The sequence below is a fragment of the Protomyctophum bolini genome, assembly GCF_963924005.1.
Source record: "Protomyctophum bolini genome assembly, chromosome: 14".
NCBI classification, from domain to species: Eukaryota; Metazoa; Chordata; class Actinopteri; order Myctophiformes; family Myctophidae; genus Protomyctophum; species Protomyctophum bolini.
The window spans coordinates 8,644,639-8,666,050 of NC_137875.1; the positions used below are offsets into that span (position 1 = coordinate 8,644,639).

Genomic DNA, 21,412 nt, shown 5'->3' on the forward strand with positions numbered 1-21,412 from the left:
ATTTTTTTCCCACCAAGGATACTCAAATTCCACTATACTTGTGGGGACCTCACACACTCACACACACAGCTGGCGTTAACAGTGAGACGGCCTTGAGGGGAGAGGAGGTTCTCATGCATGTTCTCCGCTGTGTCCTGATATGATAACCTTAACTCATGTACGACGGGAACACGTCTGTGTCCTGATATGATAACCTTAACTCATGTACGACGGGAACACGTCTGTGTCCTGATATGATAACCTTAACTCATGTACGACGGGAACACGTCTGTGTCTTTAAACCATCATTATAAACTTTAGCTATTGAAAAATAGCAGATCTACAAGCTTGTAGATCTGCTATTTTTGAAAATATATATATCTTTGAATATATATTCAAAGATTTGCGCCACATTTTCACGATTGTTCACAGCGAACATTTTAACTCCAATATTTGCTTCTGGGGGGGGGGGGCCCTGGAACAACATATTTGGTGGGTCAGTGGCCAATTTCATATAATTTTCGGGGTCCTTTGACATGAAATAGTTTGAGAACCACTGATACAGTATATAAACATAGGTTTTTCAGAAAACTGATTTAGAAGACAGAATCTGGCCTCAGTCCTAAATGTGTTAGCTATTGAAAAATAGCAGATCTACAAGCTCATAGCGCGCCACCGAGTGGCGTGCTACGAGCTTGTAGGTCTGCTATTTTTGAAAAACGACTGACATAGAAACATAGCTTTTTCAGAAAACTGTCAGGATATAGAAGATATTTGTAGAATCTGGCCTCAGTCCTACATGGGTTAACGCACCCAGGCGCTCACTGCACGGCTCACACATACTGTATTTAAGCTGGAAGCCGCTTCCACCCCCGTGAAATCAAGCTATAGTGAAAAAAGCTAATCTACAGTACAAGCTTGTGCGCCGTGAGCTTGTACACAACTCCATTGTTTATTTATGTATTTATTTTAACATAACTTTTATTTATTTTCGTATTCATGAGCTAGTTAAAAAAATGGGGACATTTACTTAAAGTATAATTTTACTTACAATAGTCCTACTAATAACGTATTTCACCCAACAAAAGGGCCCCGACCAAAAACAGTGTATGGGGGGTCAGTCGGTTTATACGCTCTCGCCCAGCTTTGCGTTCTCCCTCGGCAGGCTTTGCTCTGGCATGGCTTTGCCAGCTGCTGCTGCTGCGGAGAGCTGGAGAGACATGAAAGGTTGTCCAAGGCGAGGACGGAGCCCCAAGGCCAGAGAGAGAGGGGGACGGGGGGAGGTACTGTCAGGTGGCAGCCAGGTGGTCTGTCAGGACAGTCCGTTTCCCATAAACATTACGGGATGTTTCCACCAACATGGAAAAGAACCACGCAACTCCTTTCCTTTAAAGGCCTTTCGGGCACGGTTTACACTTGAACCCCTATAGCTGTCACTCCGTCAGCTGTATTGTCGATGTTGCTATAATGTCGAGGAGACAAAACTAAATAATGTTTCACTCTTGCATATTCGTATATGCCAGTGGTTATCAAAGGGAGGGGGGAAGGGAGGGGGGGGGGGTATACACATGGAACCAAATTGACCCGGTATAGGTTCCATTCGTGTACTGTCAGAGTTGAGGAGGGTCTTTGAAATGTAAAAGTTTGGGAACCACTGGTCAGATTCAACATTTCATTAATTTCCCTGTTGGACTATCAATAAAGGTAGAAAAAGCCCCCAGAAATATCTAAAAAGAAGATAAACCGTAAGCACGGTGTGTGTTTGTGGATACAGTAGTATAGAGACAGAGAGTGAGTGAAAGAGTGATAAAGTGATGCATGCCAGTCTCACCTGAGCAGGTGAACTCGTGCTTCTGTATCTCGGCCACGTTGAGTCCCTTCAGGGCGACGGGGGCGGAGCACTGGGTGAACAGACCAATGGTAGGCCTCTGTCTCAACCACTGGGCCAGCCAGGCCAGGTGACAGTCACAGTTCAGGTTGTTGGAGTGAAGACGGCTGGTGAAACGAAACAAGACAACAAAAAAAAAAGGCTCCTTCATACTTCATTCTTTGTATATAGCATAGCAGAGTGGTTCTCATGCTGCGTTCACACGGGGCAGATGCAGTCTACCATATACATTTTCAATGGAAGCCTGCAGCGACTTGAAGATGCAAAGGTACATCCAACAATAATTGTATAGCTGCTGCAAAAAGCCACAACAGCTACAGAGCTACAAAAACGTTGAGCTGGTCTCAACTTCAGCTAAAGACACGAAACTACAAATATTCTGTGTAGCTTTGCATCTTTTGCATCTGCCAGCATGTTGTGAACGCAGCGTCAAAACCTTTTTTGGCTCAGAGCGTCCATATGCCTTATCCACGGCACCCCCTCTAATTATACGTTTTAGGTTTAGTCTAGTTTTAGTCAACTAAATCTACATTTGATTTTGTCAGCAAAAACATATTTTTGCAGGCCTTGTCGGCATTCAAATTCAAACTGGTTCCATGCTGAAAATAGCCCGATCTCCAAGCTCACAACGTAATTTCGTCATAGATTCTAGTCGACTGAATCAACGCTGCTCCGAACATAGCACAGTCACAAGCTCACAATGTGTCGCCCTGATGTCGCCAGCTTGCAGGTCTGCTATTTTCCGCCGTGCGACAGAGTATAGATCATAGATCAAGCTATAAACACACACGGAGGGAAAAAAGGGAGGGAAAAAAGGAAAGGAGGCAGAGCTGGGAAGGCGACGAGTTGAGGGACATCAGCCATGTCTGTGTGTCTGGGAGATGTCTCTCCTATCTTAAGAAGAACTAGCTGGCTGGAACTATTGTGTACACGCGGCGCTGACAGCCCGAAAAATCAGCCACAGCTGTGCACAGAACCAGAGATGTGCTGCTGATGCCGACCCAGAGACACACAGGCCCGTTCCGTCTCCCAACCAAACCCCCTGCGGTGACACACACTCGGAGTGACACGCTAAATGGATGATTGTAAACGGCACATCCTAAACGGGCGCGACTCGAAAAAGAAACTCGCTAAACCCAATCTTCCAAACAAGACATTCCTGGAACAGCGCGCTCGTCCAGAATAACTCTGGAGCGTTGCGGTGGCAATCTGGAACGTGTACTGTACGCGCGCGCACGCATGCACGCACGCACGCACACACACACACACACACACACACACACACACACACACACACACACACACACACACACACACACACACACACACACACACACACACACACACACACACACACACACACACACACACACACACACACACACACACACACACACACACACACACACACACACACACACACACACACACACACACACACACACACACACACACACACACACACACACACACACACACACACACACACACACACACACACACACACACACACACACACACACACACACACACACACACACACACACACACACACACACACACACACCAACACTAACACAAACACAAACACGTGCATGCATGGGGGAGAAGAACAAAAAAAAGCCTAAACCCCACTGGGAGCAAGGAATCTCAAATAGCCACCGCAAGAACGGCAAAGTTGTGCTTTTCCATGTTCCAGCAAGCATAATTGTTTTAATTCGGACATAATTTCAGATTTAGTAATCGCATACAGACAATAGGCTTTGAGGACTATTTGCGTCTATCACAGGCCAGTTGTTGTGCGCTCTGTAGACGGAGGGGGGCTTTTAATGGCCCCTGGCACCTCCACAGACCCCGCTGTGGGCTCAATGTGGCTATGGCTGGGTCCCAAGACTGACTGGAATGACAAAATATATCTGTTCCCATTTAGATCATTATGGGCCCCGCTGTTGTTCTGTACGCTACCATACACAGTACAACTACTGCGTTGGACTGTAAATGGGCCGGGCCGGGCCGACAGGCCGGGCCATCTGGGACAGAATACTGTGGCTTAACTTAATGCTGAGGACGGGAGAAATGAAGCAAAGCTTGCCTCCTCCACCACCCCAGCCTCCACCTTTTGATCAGAGTCTGGCTCAAATACTTATGGATTTATGTCTGCTGATTCAAGCTAAATATCAATGTTAATGTATTGCTTATCATTACTTATTGTATCCCTGTATGGGGGTTTTGCTAATGTTCCTCGATTTAGCTTAGCATGCTGCTTAGAAGAAATTCGGAGAACATCTCCCAGAGCGGAGCCTTTAACGGCAGTAATGTATTCCATTTGTTGTGATAAATGGTTAACTCTATTCTACTCTGACGTGAGTGTTTCTGACTGAATAGGCTCCATGCGTGCATGGCAGCCATATTGGAGCCAAATAATGAAATTGGGCCTCTTCCTTATTTACTTCGTAGGACACTAATGAAGGCTCTGTTCAGAGTCAGGGTGCTGACATTTTTGGCTGACCGGGAAGTCTCTGCTACACCAGTGGGTCTCGAATTGGTGTCCAGGGAGCCCCTCGTGCATGGTTCATTGAGGCGGTTCCAAATGGGCCCGTTACGGGTGTGTAACTCTGAGAGTGGAACCGGGTGGTGGAACCCTCGTTTGGTTCCATTTTGTACACTTTCAGAGTTATGGGGTCCTTGCAATTAAAACGTTTGAGAACCACTGTGCTAGACTATAAATGGAACAAAGCCTTCATTAGTATCATTGGTGTTACACCAATAGCCCCAACTATTCAAACAATGTCTAAAATGTTTGAAAATGTCAGGGGAACCCGATAGCCAAGTCATTATGGCACATACCACGCATCGCATGGCTGCTAAAATGCCCTGATTAGTGAATGAAGGCATAAAAAAATCGCGCCACCTCAAAAAAACCCACACAAATATGCTAAAATATTTAAAAATGGGTCAAACTTTTTTTTTTTTTTTAATAGCAAAAGAGCCAACCTACAAGTACAATAACTGGATCCGTAAGGGTCCATTTTGTGCACTCTCAGAGTGTATCTGCATGGGGACCCCCTGAAGGCCCCTCGAGGACCCCATTGGAGCCCACTTTGAGAAGCAGCAGTGTGTAGAAAGGCGTTCTATACTTACAAGGTGCGTAGTTTGGGCATGTGGTTGAAGCTGGACACGGGGATGCTGCTGATGTTGTTGTTGTTCAGTGTCCTGGAGAAAGGAGAGGAGGAATATTAGGCTAACTGTCGTTTCTGCTGTGAACACATACATATCTGACATGTCATCCCCTCTGTGAACACCGTCTGTCTGTGTCTCCCTCTCTTCTCTCTCTTTGTTGCGTCCCGCTGGGAACATAACACCTCTTTACACACAGATGGGGAGCCCTCCCTCCCACCTGCCTCTCACACTTATGCAGTCACACACGCACACACACACACACACACACACACACACACACACACACACACACGCACGTGTGCACGTTATAGGCTGCACATGTGACACACACATATATACGTGCATGTGTGCGTGTGTGTGTGTGTGTGTGTGTGTGTGACTGCATAAGTGTGAGAGGCAGGTGGGAGGGAGTGAGGGTATACGAGTGTACGCGTACACTCGTATATGCACACACGCACACACGCACACGCACACACACACACACACACACACACACACACCGGGCATCAGCTGCGGCAAGTGAATCGGGTCATTTCAATCTGCTCCCTGTTTCAACCTGTCCACCGCCCACCTAACTCCCCCCAAAAAAGCGAAACGTATATGCAAGCAAACCCTCATCTAAACACCCCCCACGTCCCCCTCCATCAGTCTCCTCACTGCATCATTACAACACCATCCTATACATCTGCCATCCCAACGCCCCATTAACCACTTCAACCCCAGCGGCCGTCCAGGGGAGGAACATTAGCCTCCCCCCAAAACAAATTGCAGATCTACAAGCTCACAATGTTGAGCTTGTAGATAGACTGTTTTCTGCCGAAGAGGGATTTGGTGTGGACCGAAAAAGTATACATTCGTTGCTACCCTGAAGAAGGCTATATATACGTGCGGGTTATTCCAGTTTTGAGCGGTGCCTCCACTCCATTACGCAGCTATGTGTGTCCCTATGTACGTGTATGTGTGTCTGTCTCTGCGTCCGAGCATGGAAAGCTGCGACACAGTAACTCTGTCATTTCGGACGCAGGAGGGCTCGCCGGAACCAGGCCGCACCCCTGGGCACGTTCCTGGGGGTCTGGATGTTGCGGGCCCACACGGCACAGTTGCACCGCTCACTTCACACAGGTGTGATTATTTTTTACGTCTAGTCGTTTTCACCTGAAGAGTGGCTTGGTTTTTTTCACCCAGTGTCAATTATCTAATGTAACCTCTACACTCCCTGAACTGAACTCATGCTTCCTTCCAAGTTGGACGTAGCGTGTGGAAGGAACACATTATTCCAACCAGTTCCTTTCCCCTCCATCAGGCACCCCGGCTGGCCAGGGGGAGGCAGTTTAGAGACCAGGATTACTGCATGTTATTTTGTGAGGGTATACCTACCTTGCAAGTTGCAAGTTTTCAGTCCACCACCAAAGTGCACCTTCGCTAATTGTTTTTGTTGAGGGGCGCAAGGCTTTGTGTGTCCCCCCATGACGTCATGTGGCAGCCAAGCCATGTTGTAACTCAAGACCACTTCTCTAAGACTAGGGGTTTAAGTGGATAAAGCATTTAACCATGCATCATGAATAGCCGATCTTTCGGTGAAAACAGGCGAACATTCAACACGACAACAGCAAACCTATACTTAAGCTTCATAAGAACAGCTATTTTCTGCAAAGAGACGTGCTGTAGTAGATTGATTAAAAAAAGGAGCGGACCATGGGGGACCACAGAGTCAATGGAGTACAACAGGGTTTTAAGTAGTTCATGGAAAAATCAACCGCACAAACTCCACAGATTTCCACCATTTAAAACAACTAGCCGTCAATGTGGTTTCTTTGTGCCTTTTTGTCCCCCGTGAACTCCCACCCCGTGCCAACGTCACACACTGTTTCAGGTGGAGAGAGAGAGAGAGAGAGAGAGCTCAGACGAAGCCTGTAATTATGAGCTTTGACAAGCGGGATGATTAATTGAATTTGGCAAACCGCGCAACGCCAAAACACGCTGGCTTATAGCGGGCCCACAGTGGAATGCTGACTTGAATGGGGAGAAATTGTGTGTGTGTGTGTGTGTGTGTGTGTGTGTGTGTGTGTGTGTGTGTGTGTGTGTGTGTGTGTGTGTGTGGAGGAGAGGGGGGGTTCTGGTCATGTTATTTCTATGACAACCGCTTATAGCCCAGGGCAGGATGATGGGTGGGCGGCACATTATAGTGGATGGTGGTAGAGGCGAACAAAGAGTTAATGGGTCCTGATCTGGATGCCGTGGGCCTAGCATGGGTAGGGTCGGTAGGTTGGGTTGGGTTGGGTTGGAGGGTCCCGCCACGTGGGAGCCTTGCTGAAGGGGGGCCCCCCCGGGCTTGATTGACCATGGTTATGGTAATTAAAGGCCAAGCTTGTGTGTGTGTGTGTATAACTTATGGATATTAGCAGGAGGGGGGGTACCAAAAACTATACAGTGTGGTAATAATGTAATGATAGCAGCATGGAGGGAGGGTGGGGCGCTTCTGGAAGAATAGTAATGATATAACAACATCACGGTGGGTTCAGATCATACTTCCAGGCCCCGGAGGTAATAAATAATAATACTAATAATACTCACAGTACTTCTAAGCCTCGGAGGGCCCTGAAGGTATAATGTAATAAATAATAATACTAATAATACTCACAGTACTTCCAGGCCCCGGGGGGCCCTGAAGGTATATGTAATAAATAATAATACTCACAGTACTTCCAGGCCTCGGAGGGCCCTGAAGGCGCCGTCCTCGATGCAGGCGATGTGGTTCTTATCCAGCTGACTGCGGGGGGGGGAGGGGGGGGGGGGGGGGGGTTGGAGAGCACTTTAGTTATTATGGCGGGAGAAACCTTATTTTAACGTGTTGGGTCACTTAAACGCACGCATGCAGGCACATACGCACCCATGCACATACGCACACGCACACACACACACACACACACACACAAAGAGACGCAGATATGCACACGACCTCTCTCTCCCCCTGTAGGATAGATATAATCATTGATACAGTATACAGTAAGTAGTAACACTGATGACCTATGGTAGATCGATAACGGTGCTCACATAACACAGCCTGTAAATATTGTTTATCTCTGTGTGTGACTGTGTGTGTGTGTGTGTGCGTGCGCGTGTGCGTGTGCGTGTGCGTGCGTGTGTGTGTGTGTGTGTGTGTATGAGGAGTCACTCACAGGTTCTTAATGTCCGTGGCTCCTCTGAAAGCCTTCCTGGGAATGGACTGGATGAAGTTCTCACTGAGATCTCTGTGAAGACATGGAACAATCGTTTCATTAGTTAAAGACCTCCATATCTCTGTGAAGACATGGAACAATCGTTTCATTAGTTAAAGACCTCCATATCTCTGTGAAGACATGGAACAATCGTTTCATTAGTTAAAGACCTCCATATCTCTGTGAAGACATGGAACAATCGTTTCATTAGTTAAAGACCTCCATATCTCTGTGAAGACATGGAACAATCCTTTCATTAGTTAAAGACCTCCATATCTCTGTGAAGACATGGAACAATCGTTTCATTAGTTAAAGACCTCCATATCTCTGTGAAGACATGGAACAATCGTTTCATTAGTTAAAGACCTCCAGATCTCTGTGAAGACATGGAACAATCGTTTCATTAGTTAAAGACCTCCATATCTCTGTGAAGACATGGAACAATCGTTTCATTAGTTAAAGACCTCCATATCTCTGTGAAGACATGGAACAATCGTTTCATTAGTTAAAGACCTCCATATCTCTGTGAAGACATGGAACAATCGTTTCATTAGTTAAAGACCTCCATATCTCTGTGAAGACATGGAACAATCGTTTCATTAGTTAAAGACCTCCATATCTCTGTGAAGACATGGAACAACCGTTTCATTAGTTAAAGACCTCCATATCTCTGTGAAGACATGGAACAATCGTCTCATTAGTTAAAGACCTCCATATTCTGCCCTAATATGTAAACCCTTTGTACAGTATGTCTCAAAGTGGGTGCCGTAAATGCCAAGTATGAAGTTATTTTCTACTTGTTGTAATGCAAACTGCATGCTATTCTGCCACATTTGCTATGTGACACATACATGTATACATATACACACTGTATGTATACTTAATTGAGACAGCTACTGTGCATGTAATGATCTTTACACACTGTAAAGATGTGACAAATAAACAATAGAAAAGGGCAGAATACTAAATATTACGGAATATTCATACAGGTTGAATTTGCGGATGTTCGGAAGCTCAGAACCTGTCGCTATACAACTTATGTCGCTGTAATATTCACGTTCTGTGTGTAAATGAACTCGTGACAAAAAAACAGAAAAGAAATGAAATACATTTTGGGGAAATGAATCACATCGTGACAACATCACAGTCACAGACACTATACCAGCGGCATATGAAGTAAGGACCTTAAATCAGACTTTATAGAACAATGGACTGCCAGATCAGAAACGAGGCGACAACACATCATTCGGGGGACATGATGTCATGTGATCCATCCATTTCTTTCTCCTGTAAACACCACCCCCCCCCCCCCCATTACCCCGCACACAGCTTCGCTTTTCAACTGAACCCAAATGATACTATTCAACCGAGCAAACTCATTGGTGCCGACTATAGAATCCTGAAAGGGGGGAAAATACTTTTCTCTGCAGTTGAAAAAAGGTCCTGAAATGTTGTTGGGCCTGAGAGTGGCTCCTCGCAGCACACAGCGGTTGTTTTATAGCGATTGTACTGTTCTCTGTTCACTATCGCGCTATCATTTGCTCTCTGTGCTTCATGCCCTGCAGTGGCATGAGGTGTCCTGCACTAAAAGAAAAATACATAAAAAAAAGCTTGAGGGATGGTTACAGTGTGTGTGTGTGTGTGTGTGTGTGTGTGTGTGTGTGTGTGTGTGTGTGTGTGTGTGTGTGTGTGTGTGTGTGTAAAGCGCGTGTGTGGGCACAGCCACTTAACGGTGGTTTAAAATTAAGCACGTGGAAAATGTGTGGTTGAGAGGTGGAGAGTGAGAGAGTAAAGTGTGTGTGTGTGTGTGAGAGGGGGGGGGGGAGGTCAGGGAGAGGAACAGAAGTAGCCATAGTTTTAATTAGCAGAGCCTTTTGTCTGTCGCTTAAATGGTGAGCTACCCACATTCAGAAGGTCCCCAATTCTGCACACACACGCGCACACACACACACACACACACACACACACACACACACATATACACGTACACGCACGCACGCACGCACGCACAAACACACATGCAGCGGCACACACACTCACACGGCTCCCACAGTAAGGGCCGACATAAACAGAGTACTTATGGTCCCCCATAGAGTCTGGGAAAAACCACACGCCATTCTGCACTGCAGAGCTCTGCATCATATTTACTCCTTTTAACACCAGCACCAGCACACACACGCACACAGTCACACACACACACACACACACACACACACACACACACACACACACACACGATTGTATTACAATATCTGTGGGGATATTAACCTTTTAGAATCGCAAATTTATGACTGTGTTGCAATTTTTAACCACATCACCAAAAATAGTGCATCTACAAGCAACAGTGAACTTGCAGATCTACTTCTTCTGGTGCCCAACACCAGCACACAACTAAGAAGCCCCCCCCCCCCCTAATTGCAAGCCTAACTCTTAAAATCTCTTGTGAAGATCAAGAACGTTTCCTCACAATGTCCATTTCTCAAACTTCTACCATATACTGTATTAGCAATACAAGCACACGCACTCACACACATGAAACCCTGATGCAGTAATGCTAAAATGAGTTGCCAACATTCCCAAGATGCATTCTTAAAAACACTGTCCTCTCTGGGTCACGGACGTTACACGCATGCACGCGCATGCGCACACGCACACACACACACACACACACACACACACACACACACACACACACACTCACACACAGAGAGAACAGCGAGTAGAAGAAGATGAAGAAGGAGAAACATTAAGGCTTCCATGTTTGTGCCACAGCTAGCGGTGTTGTTGTGCAACCCGTCTAATGAATGGGTGCTCGGTGGGTTCGGAGCCTTTATGGCCAAGCAGCCAATTAAAACAGAGCCTGGGCAGCCCACTGCAAATACGCCACAATTAAACATGGAATTTCTGCTTGGTTTCTGTTTTGTTGTTGTGAGCGTGCAGAATCTGAGTCAACTGGCAAATCCCCCCCACCCCATATACCCCCAATAAAGAGTTTAGTTTGAGTATGATTAAAGCATTGCTACAGTATGTAACTTTTTTTTTTTAAATCAATAAAAAGTAATTTAGTCTAGTCTGCAGTATGTGACTTATATACGATTGGGGTGGTTGTGTTTCGTCTCCCTGCTCTTCTATCGAGACCCGCAGCAGGAGACCCGGGTTCAAACTGTGGTGGAAGAGTAAAGTTAGTTACTGTACATACGTGCAGATTTAAGTCAATACTTTATGTGACACACAAAAGGGATACCGTTTGGACATACTGTGTGCATCCAAAATGTTCAATAATGTCTGAAAATTATCTGTAATTGCACACGCGCACGCACGCACGCATGCACGCACGCAGGCAGGCAGGCACGCACACATATAGCTTATAGAGTTCTGGTTGCATCTTGGCAGGTCTCTACTAGCGACCTGCCGAGTCTTGCCTCCTCTCTTTGCAGTCTCATCCCATTAAAAGACGAGTGTGTATTTTACATGACGTGACGTTACGGAGCAGCGGGCCATAAAATGAGCCCCCTCTTTATTATATCTTGAATAAACTAACGCAGAAGCCGTCCAATTATCCCAGGCCGACGTCCACATTCCAACCATACAGACATCACAGCATCGATCTGGCCGCCGTTCAAATATCTCCTCGACAGCTCGCAAATCTAACGCACACGTCGTCTGACTTGACATGCAAGGACAGAGCGCCGTGCACGCACTCTAAAATTCAAGCGCACGTGCGTGTGCACACTGTGTGCACACTGCGTGCACACTGTGTGCACACTGCGGAGTCGACGTGTCGAGCGTTGAAGTTGGCCCCTATTCAAAGACAACATAAATATTCCTAATGACATGTGTTCTAATTTTACCGGCCCTGTCCTTGAAGATGGAATTTTCTCAACAGACCTGCATAACATCTGCTGTCACCGAGAGACGCTGGCACGCTTCCACACCGTTGGCCGGCAGTTTGGCTAACTGCACAAATAGCAACCGGTGCACGGTGCCCACCACCGCCCCCGATAATATTATCGCAGGATAATACACCCCCCCAAAAAAACTAAAAACATCAAACCCACTTTATGTCTCCTTGCTGTAGCTACCACAGGAGCCAGGGCCCTTTGTGCACTTCTTCCAAGTTCTTTGTTGTTCCTCTTGGCAGAAGCAGCCACAGTGCATGAGGAACTTGAAAGCGTCAAGAAGGAGTCAGTCTGGCACCCATGAGGCGCTCTGTGCTGGTGCCGCTTATCAACGAGGCCCGGCTACTACATCACGACAGGAATGCTTTTGTTGTACCTGGCTCTGCTCGCTCCATTCGATAGTTAATTAGTCCTTTTACCTTCTCCTCAACCCTGCCACAACAACACATGCACCACCGACACGTCCAACTGGCGCACGGTGTGACGCACACACTGGCTTCTCCCCCCTTGGACCAAGAAAGGCATGCACAGTCATTTAACTTGTTGAGCGTATAAAACATTTAATCAAATTGACCAAAAAGGGTCAATTTCTTTTTTATCCACTCAGAGTTCAATTAACGCTGGTGATTTGAAGGTCTATGTTTGTGATGCGTGCGTGTTCTCTCCCAGGTTATGAAGGTATGAAACAGTGGGCTTTGCAAGGAGAGCGAGAGACAGTGAGACAGGGAGAGAGAGAGAGATATACAGACAGACACAGACGCACGCGCACGCACACACACACGCGCGCACACACACACACACACACACACACACACACACACACACAGGAACACAAGACGGGGCAGGAAGGGGCTGTGACGATGCAAACACAATGGTATGTGTGTAAGCAGCGAAATGAAAAAGCAACAGGGTGAAATCGGCACGCTGAAACTCCCGTAATCCTGTTAGCGCGCCGTAACACGATTGGCTCAGGCTCTCCCATACGTTCCACTTATAGTGGCGTCGTTTGTGATTGGATTAGTGGCTGGAGGTCACGGAGGGTCGCGCCGTACGCCACTCTGTGTATCGGCTCTGAGGCAACGACGACGTGCGATCGGACCCCCAAAAAAGGAGCATGACGAACTTGAATGATCCTTAATCCATTTTGGGCGAGAACCCCTTTTGGTGTTTTAAACATTATGTTATGATTTAGCTACTGAAGAATATCAGATCTACAAGCTCATAGCGTGCCACCTAGTGGCGCGCTACGAGCTTGTAGGGTCTGCTATTTTTTTTTTAACCGTTAAAATGTGGCGCAAATCATTGAATATAATATTTCAGAGCGAACATTTTTAACTAAAATATTTGCTTCAGGGGGTCCCCTGGAACTACATATTCTGAGATGGGATTCCGTGGCCCAATACAGATGATTATGGAGGTCCTAGACATGAAAAAGGTTGAGCACAACTGACTTAGAAACACGGGTTTTTCAGAAAAAATGTAGGATTTAGAACACTTCTCAGTCCAAAGTGGGTTAAATACACAGATCCTTAAGGATCCGTAAATTAAGGCCACAAATTCTACTGTGTGCACCACTGCCAGACACTCTCCCTTCCACTTGTACATGCAGCCATCCACTCTCTCTCTCTCCCCCTCTTCTGTCTGTCTGTCTGTCTGGCTCGCTCAACCCTCTTCTGTCTGTCTGTCTGTCTGTCTGTCTGTCTGTCTGTCTGGCTCGCTCACCCCTCTGTCACATTTCATTGCTGTACGCTTGTGAAAACTTGCATGTTCAAAACGTGTCCAAAATGTAAAAAAATTATAATAATTAAAAAAAAAAAAAAAAAGATCTACAAGCTCAAAAGGCGTCACCAATTCGTTTTCAGCTTGTGGATTTGGTAATGTATGCTACTTTTGCGTGACACCATAGTATGATTGCAGGGAATTAATTGACGGGGAAAACAAAAAAAAAGGTAATATGGAGATATGAGGTTTCTGCCTTGACAGTGGCCATTTAACAGAATAATCACAGCGGTCATGGTTTGGAGTCTGCAGTCTTCTGTGTCCTGTAAGGATTTATCGGCTGGTTCAACTCCTTCAGGAGCCAGAGCAATATTAAATTTAGCAACTCTACATTTCTGCATTTACACATTCTCAAAACGGCAAACGGGACATTTCTGTGGGAGACCAGGCTGTATTTTGCATAGTCTGTGGTTGCCCCTCGCTGGTATTTTCTAAGCTCAGCTCCGACTGTGTCGGCCCCGGAGAGATATTTGACATTTTCAATGAGCTTGGAAGCAGTTTCTTTTTTTCTTTCTTTCTTTCTTTCTTTCGTTCTCGGGGAGGAGGCACTGATCCTTTTAAAAGCAGACATGATTATGTGAGAACAGTCACCACAAAGAGGGATATTCGGCCACCAGCAGCTCTGCAAACGCCAAGGCAATGACTGTAAATCCCCAACCTTGTGGCACTTCCAACAGATACCACCGTAGCGCATCATTTGGCGCGCGGCCTAAACACATAAACACACAGTAATCCTGCAATCAGCGACTCATATTGACGTGGACTGAAGAAACAGACTCCTTCCCAAACACCCCTCCCCCCACACCCCACCCCACCCCTCGTCCTTCAACCAGAGCACTCTTCAGCTTATTCTGTCTGTCTGTTCTGTTCCCGTACACTTTCCAACGGTGAATGCTAGTGTCTGTTTGTCTGCGCTACTTCAACTACTTAGCCCGCCTGGCTACTGGGGGGTTCTGTAGGGCCAGTGGAGGACAGTAACTAATTTACTTAAAAGTACTGTACTTAAGTACAATTGTGATGTATTTTGTACTTTACGTATTTCTAATTTCCAATACTTGTCCAACTAGATCTGCAATACTTTTGTACTCTAACTCAAGTAGGCCTATATTTTGAATTGCAGACTTACTTGTAACAGAGTATTTCTACATTGCGGTGTGTGAAACTTTTACGTAAGTAACGCATGTTGAGTACTTTGTCCACCACTGTGCAGGGCCAGGCTTATCAGACAGTAACAGCAACATGCTGGCGATGTTAAGTAGCAGAAGCAGGGAGGGAGCGGCCGGCCGGGAGGGTTCATAACCTCCATGCACTCGCCAGGCTTTTCACTGCATACTTAATGGATCCTCCGTGGAGGTTGTATAGGAGCCAGGGTGCACTCCCTTACAAAACACCACAATCCTTCCACAGACTCACTGCAATGCTATGCAGTCTCTCTCTCTCTCTCTCTCCGAGCCAGGCAAGGCTGCCTGTGGCCCCCATGTCCGTCTTATAGCCACTGCAGAGGCCCCAGGCCAGAGGCCCCAGGCCAGAGGCCCCAGGCCAGGCGTCTAGGCATCTCGCAGTGTCGTAATGACGTCAGGTCCGCACGCAGGCCGTTCCGCGTCCCCGTCTCATGCCAAGCGCTCCTCTGTCATTACAGGTGTGCAAATGAGTGACTGAGTGACTCTGGCGAGTGAGAGCACCGGCCTGTGTGTTCAAACGGCCCCGGACCTGGTCTAGATTTGGCCCATGGAACACCTGGAGCGAGTGCACAGGGCCGCTAGGTCATTACGGGTCGTCTGGCTCTCTCTCTCGCTCTCTCTCTGCGTCACTGACGTCGCTCACAGCTCATTCACATTGTGGCCTTAATGGCGGGAGGCGACACACATGTTTTCAGGTGTGTCTTTGAGCTTTGCTCTTGGTAAGCACGAGGCCTTTCAGGGCACACGGCCCGCTCGGGACAAAGGCATCTCTCTGACAAAGTGCTTTTTGAAGCCCGTTGAACAAACCCTGTGGCTGATACTGTCCGTGTACAAGAGTATGCCCACAAAGGGCTGTATCTGGGATAATTAGTGCGTTATCAAACGTAGTCGCTCAAGGCGCCTGAGTGGAGGAGATTGGCGGCGCGGCCAAGGTAATGTCTGGTTCCTGTCTGATTCACATCATTAACCTCTGATCTCTATCTGGGAGCACTGTGTCGATATGCAACCAAAAACCATACATATATGTACATGCGCGCGCACACACACACACTCCGTCTGACACAGATACATACTGTATGCATAGAGTGGGTGTGTGACCGATGCCATGCTTGTTCCACCAATCAGAAAGGAGGGTGGGTTTATTTATGCTTATGGCTTGTAGCTTGTAAGTTTGTTCTTCAGTGGTTTCTTTGGAATGTTTGAGGTGCAATAAATATAGGAGCGGTTCCCAAAGTGGGGTCCTTGAGGGGGCTCCAGGGGGTCCTTGAGGGGGCTCCAGGGGGTCCCCAGCAAGTAAACCCGATTAAACTACTTCAGCCTTTCAATTATTTTGAATGTTTTCAAAACATTTTAATCACATCACAAATCTTGTAGGAGGGTTCCTGGCCCACTGGCCAGACCACCGGCTTAAACAGCATTAGGAAGGAAGCCCATATAAGCAAATAAACTTTAAAAACAAGCACCCCCCCAAAAAATATATACTGTACAGTACATACCGGTAGATAAATAAAACATAGCTACCACCGCTTAGGTGGTTCGGGTATCTGGTTAGGATGCCTCTTGGGTGACTCCCTAGGGAGGTCCCACTGCCCCGGGAGGGGCATTGGCAGACCAAGGCACAGTTGGAGGAAACACATCGAATCACTGGCCTTGGAATGCCTCGGGATCCCCCAGTCTGGAGCTCTCTGTTGTAGCTGTTGCCCCCGCGACCCGACTACGGATAAGCGGTTGAAGATGGATGGATATAGCTATACCAACATTTACAAGAAACTTTACAGGAAAAACAAGCCCACACAGTCGCTTTTAATAAGCAGACATGGCAACACTGCCATCAGCATTGTGTGCTTTGGTTTGGCATCCAGTTAAGTTCAGCTTGTAGGCTCGTACACCGCCCACAACCAGAGGAGCTGTGGGGCAGCCTTCACGCTTCAATTACACCTCGCTGTGCATCTGTTCTGCGCACGGCAAACGAGCGGATCCAGAAGCTCACGCCGCGTCGCGTCAAGACACGTCGATGAGCTTGTAGATCGGCTAGATCCCGGGACCTTTACATGGACCTTCCTCCATGCGGAGGCCCTCGAGGCGCGGAGTCTGGAACCGCTCTGACGCTGCGGTCGGCGTGGATCTCCTCGAGGCACACACACGGTGGGTCGGTACATGCGTGCATGAATATTGTGCCTATGCGCAAGAACATTCACAATAGGCCCTTTCATACCCCACGGATTGCACAAGCCCTGCTCAATAACAGGCGAGTTAGTTTACGAGTGCGGTTGACACGGAGGCTTGTAAATCAGACATGGCTGAGACGGGGACAACATGCTCCCGTCATCCTCATTATGCCACGCTAACTAAATAAGTGCTTCGACGGGAAGAGAGAATAACACAAAATGTACAACATTCATTCAAACACAAACGGTCTGAGCTCTGCGCCGTTGACAATATTCTGACTGCAGCCATTTGGCTCTGAGGTCATACTCAGGGAGGTGGGTGTGGCTCTGGGTAAGGCCCCCCCCCACCCCACCACCACAGAGTATGGCGTAAGAGCATCCATAACACTACTACTACTACTACAACAATACTACTACAAATGTCCTGTATTCAAAAATATTTTCTTTACTAAATGTAAAAGTGCAAAGGTTTTCAACGCAATAAAAGATGCATGCTTACAAGATGTAAGCTTGTATGTCGCCTATTTTCAAATAACCGAAGTACTGAATATATAGGGCTATAAGTGGTTAATTCAAATTTTGTAATTAAGTAGAGTAAAGTTTTAAAATAATTGCAGTGGACCAGAAGCAGAATTTGGCTCTGAGAGGTAGTGAAAGTACTCCAGTGAGGTTAAAACAAACAGCTCCGAGTACAAGTACTTGATAAACATGTACTTTCCACCACAGCCCATTTGTAAGAAAAGTAAAAAGAGAAAAGTGATTTCAGTTCCATTTACGAGTGATAAGATTGAGTGGATTTGTGTGAACATGAGTGCATGTGATGCATGTTTAACTAACGGGCACCATTTGTTTTCTTGATAAGACATTGTTTAGTCTTAACAAGGACTCTTAATTCCACTCTCACATTCAGAGGGTAACAGAGAGTGAGAGAGAGAGAGAGAGACAGACAGAGAGAGAGAGAGAGAGAGAGAATGTGTGTGATTACTTACTCATTAAGAGAGTTAATGAGGTGTGTTAAGACTGTTAAAGGAAAGGCAGTGTGCTGCCACTAACTGCTAACTACTTTCTTCCCCTCAAGCCCACAAATAACACATGCACGTACACACACACACACACACACACACACACACACACACACACACACACACACACACACACACACACACACACACACACACACACACACACACACACACACACACACACACACACACACACACACACACACACACAGTGCTCTCTGATGACTTGGTTTGACCCTAAGACACGGCGACAGTGAATTAAGTCACAGCGCCACATTGTATATAGAACAAATTAAAACAGCAGTCCGGAACGTATTTTTAACGAATAAGAGGCAAGTTTAATCGAATGTCTGTCGGCGTTACAAATGGATAAATCCATACCCAGGGTTTTATGGGAGACAAAACAAAATCGCTCACTGTGAAACTCGGCACCCTTAAGGGGTACATTTTTTTTACACTCCGAATTTTGCGGTGCATCAGCAGTGCACTGATGTGGAGTATTGTGCGTGCGTACACACACACACACACACACACACGCACACACACACACACACACACACACACACACACAAGGCTGGTGGGGGGTGGAGGCGCTTGGAGAGCCCTGGAGCGGATGGGAGAGTCAGGGGGAGTTAATGACAGCCCCGTCGGAGCAGCAGTGCTCCTGGTTAATGGAGCCTGTCTTCGGGGGACCCCGTGGGGGGACCGGGGTGGGGGGACCGGGGTGGGGGGGCCGGGTGGGGGGACCGGGGTGGGCCGCCCGCCAGGCGGAATGACACAGGCAACAACCGAGAAAACGGGAGGGAAGGTTACAGGACGGGAGGGAGGGGGAACGACGGAGAAGAGAGAGAGAGCCAGCGGATCAGTGGGTTGATTATATGGCTCTTAATAATAATAGTGTTTTAATGGAGTCATGGTGAGCACTTTAAGGCTGCCACCCGGATCTTATTCCAAATTAATAAAACGTTACTCGATGTCCCGTGCAAAAGATCCCATCCGTGTTCGGCTACGCACACTTCTCAGGCAGACGACGTCGTCTTGGCCGCCTCGGGTCGCGTGCGCCGAACGATCCCCAAAGAACCTCCTCGTTTCAGGGAAGAGGCCACCAAGAAGAGGCCACAGAATATACTGTATACGCTATGAAAACATGAGATGTAAGAGATCACACTGGCAGACGCAAAAGATACAAAGATGAAAAGATACACAGTGTATTTGTATCTTCGTAGCTGAAGTTGAAACCAGCTCAATATTTCGGTAGTTGTCGCTTTTGGCAGCAGTTACTAACATCGCATTTGCTTCGTATAGCTTCACGTCACTGGCTTCCATTGAAAATGAATGGCAGACGTGTGAACGCAGCATATTTCTTGGGAAGCCTCTGCAAAAGACAAGTCATACCTCAAGGCTTGAAACTCCAAATGGGGCTGCAGAGGTTTTGAACAACACCAGCTGCTTCAGTGGGATGCGTCTGCATTCACACTGGCCGATGCAAAAGATACAAAGATACAAAGCTAGTGAGATACACAGCGTATTTGTAGCCGTTTCACTTTTAGACTTCTGTACCAAGGTCGGCAGCACCTCAGCAGTGTTTGCCAATGCAATGCAACTCCGCCTGCAGTGGGGTTATGGAGGTGGTCTCTCTACTCTATGGCCATTCAGACAACCATGGTGTCGTGTATACAGTAGGACACACATAAACAGTACATGGTTGACGAGTACCGTCGTCTGCCTGAAGCTCACAAGCAGCACAATACCTCCCCCATGGCCCCTTAGAGTATATATACAATAGAGAAGACACCCAAGTTCTCCTCCCGTCCACTTGCATTGAGTTGCTCAGAAGCGCATGAGGCGAATCCACTCCTCCTTCCGGTTTAGGAACAGTGTGCATTCTGGATGGATTGTCCTCAAACACATGAACGCGCGACGACCGGCGGAGTGGACGGAGCCTAGTGCGCGTTCATGTGTTTGAGGACCAAACCTTACCAAACTGCAATACCTTCTTCGGCCACTATGTCCATTGCGCTTCAGGATTTCCTCTGGGTGTCTTCTCTATTGTATAATAACTCTATGCATGGGCCAAGCAGGGGTCTTTCCCATCGTAGGAAGAGCATCAGAAATTGATCAACAATTGATCCAACAATTCTCACATGCTTTATTTATTTTGAATACTGTAAAGCAGACCTATACACGGTCAAAACACGCCACGAGGCGTATATATGTGGGACCGTGTACAACTAACAGTACATCGTGTCTATTTATACTTTTTGGCGCACGGCAAAGTATGTGGGGCTTAAGTGGTTAAGAGGGCCACTTCCTCAAAGCATGAGGAAAGAGAAAGTGAATTAGTCGTCTAAGAGTCGGCGTTAATGTATTAGTTGAGCGTTGAGTGTTAGACATATGGAGCAGAGCTGGGGGGGGGGTTCGGGGGGGGCTTCACTGACAGGCAGGTGAAGAAAACAAGGTGTTACAAATGGAGAGTAACATGAAGAGAATGAGGTGAGAAAGAGGGGGGCGATCACGACTGCAGGAGACCTCTGGGTGCTTGCCAAAACACTGCTGTCTGTGTGTGCGTGTGTGTGTGTGTGTGTGTGTGTGTGTGTGTGTGGTAAATTAGTTAGCCCTGCCTCACTCACTCTCTCCATCTCTCTCTCTTCACTTTGTTCCTTCAGTGAAATAAATTATAAACTGTTCCAGTAGACTGCATGGTCTCCTCTCACTTTCTCCTAAATCCATTTTGACCTGGGAACGATTATATAAATGTCTTCTAATACATCCTGACAGTTTTCTGAAAAAGCTATGTTTCTATGTCAGTCGTTCTTCGATTTTTCAAAAATAGCAGACCTACAAGCTCGTAGATCTGCTATTTTTCAATAGCTAAAGCATTACATAATGCTAACACCAAAAGGGGTTCCTGCCAAAAATGGGTTAAGACCCCCCCCCCCAACGCACGATCACTTGCACATGCACACGCACACACACACGGACACACAGGCTTCGAGCATGAACACTGAATTATTGATTTTACATATAGGACGGTCCGAAGTATACGGGAGGGCTTCCGCTACTACTGGAGGTGTCACCATTCTCATCCTTCATCATCA

At 47.0% G+C, this 21,412-nt stretch overlaps 1 protein-coding gene across 1 annotated transcript in view; it reads right to left on the reverse strand.

Moving 5' to 3' along the window:
- Nucleotides 1–21,412, reverse strand: part of slit1a (slit homolog 1a) — a 150,789-nt gene that overhangs the window by 62,814 nt on the left and 66,563 nt on the right. Inside the window, 4 exon segments of the mRNA XM_080782139.1 lie at nt 1,811–1,974; nt 5,009–5,080; nt 7,746–7,817; nt 8,227–8,298. Coding sequence (XP_080638265.1) covers nt 1,811–1,974; nt 5,009–5,080; nt 7,746–7,817; nt 8,227–8,298 — 380 coding nt within the window.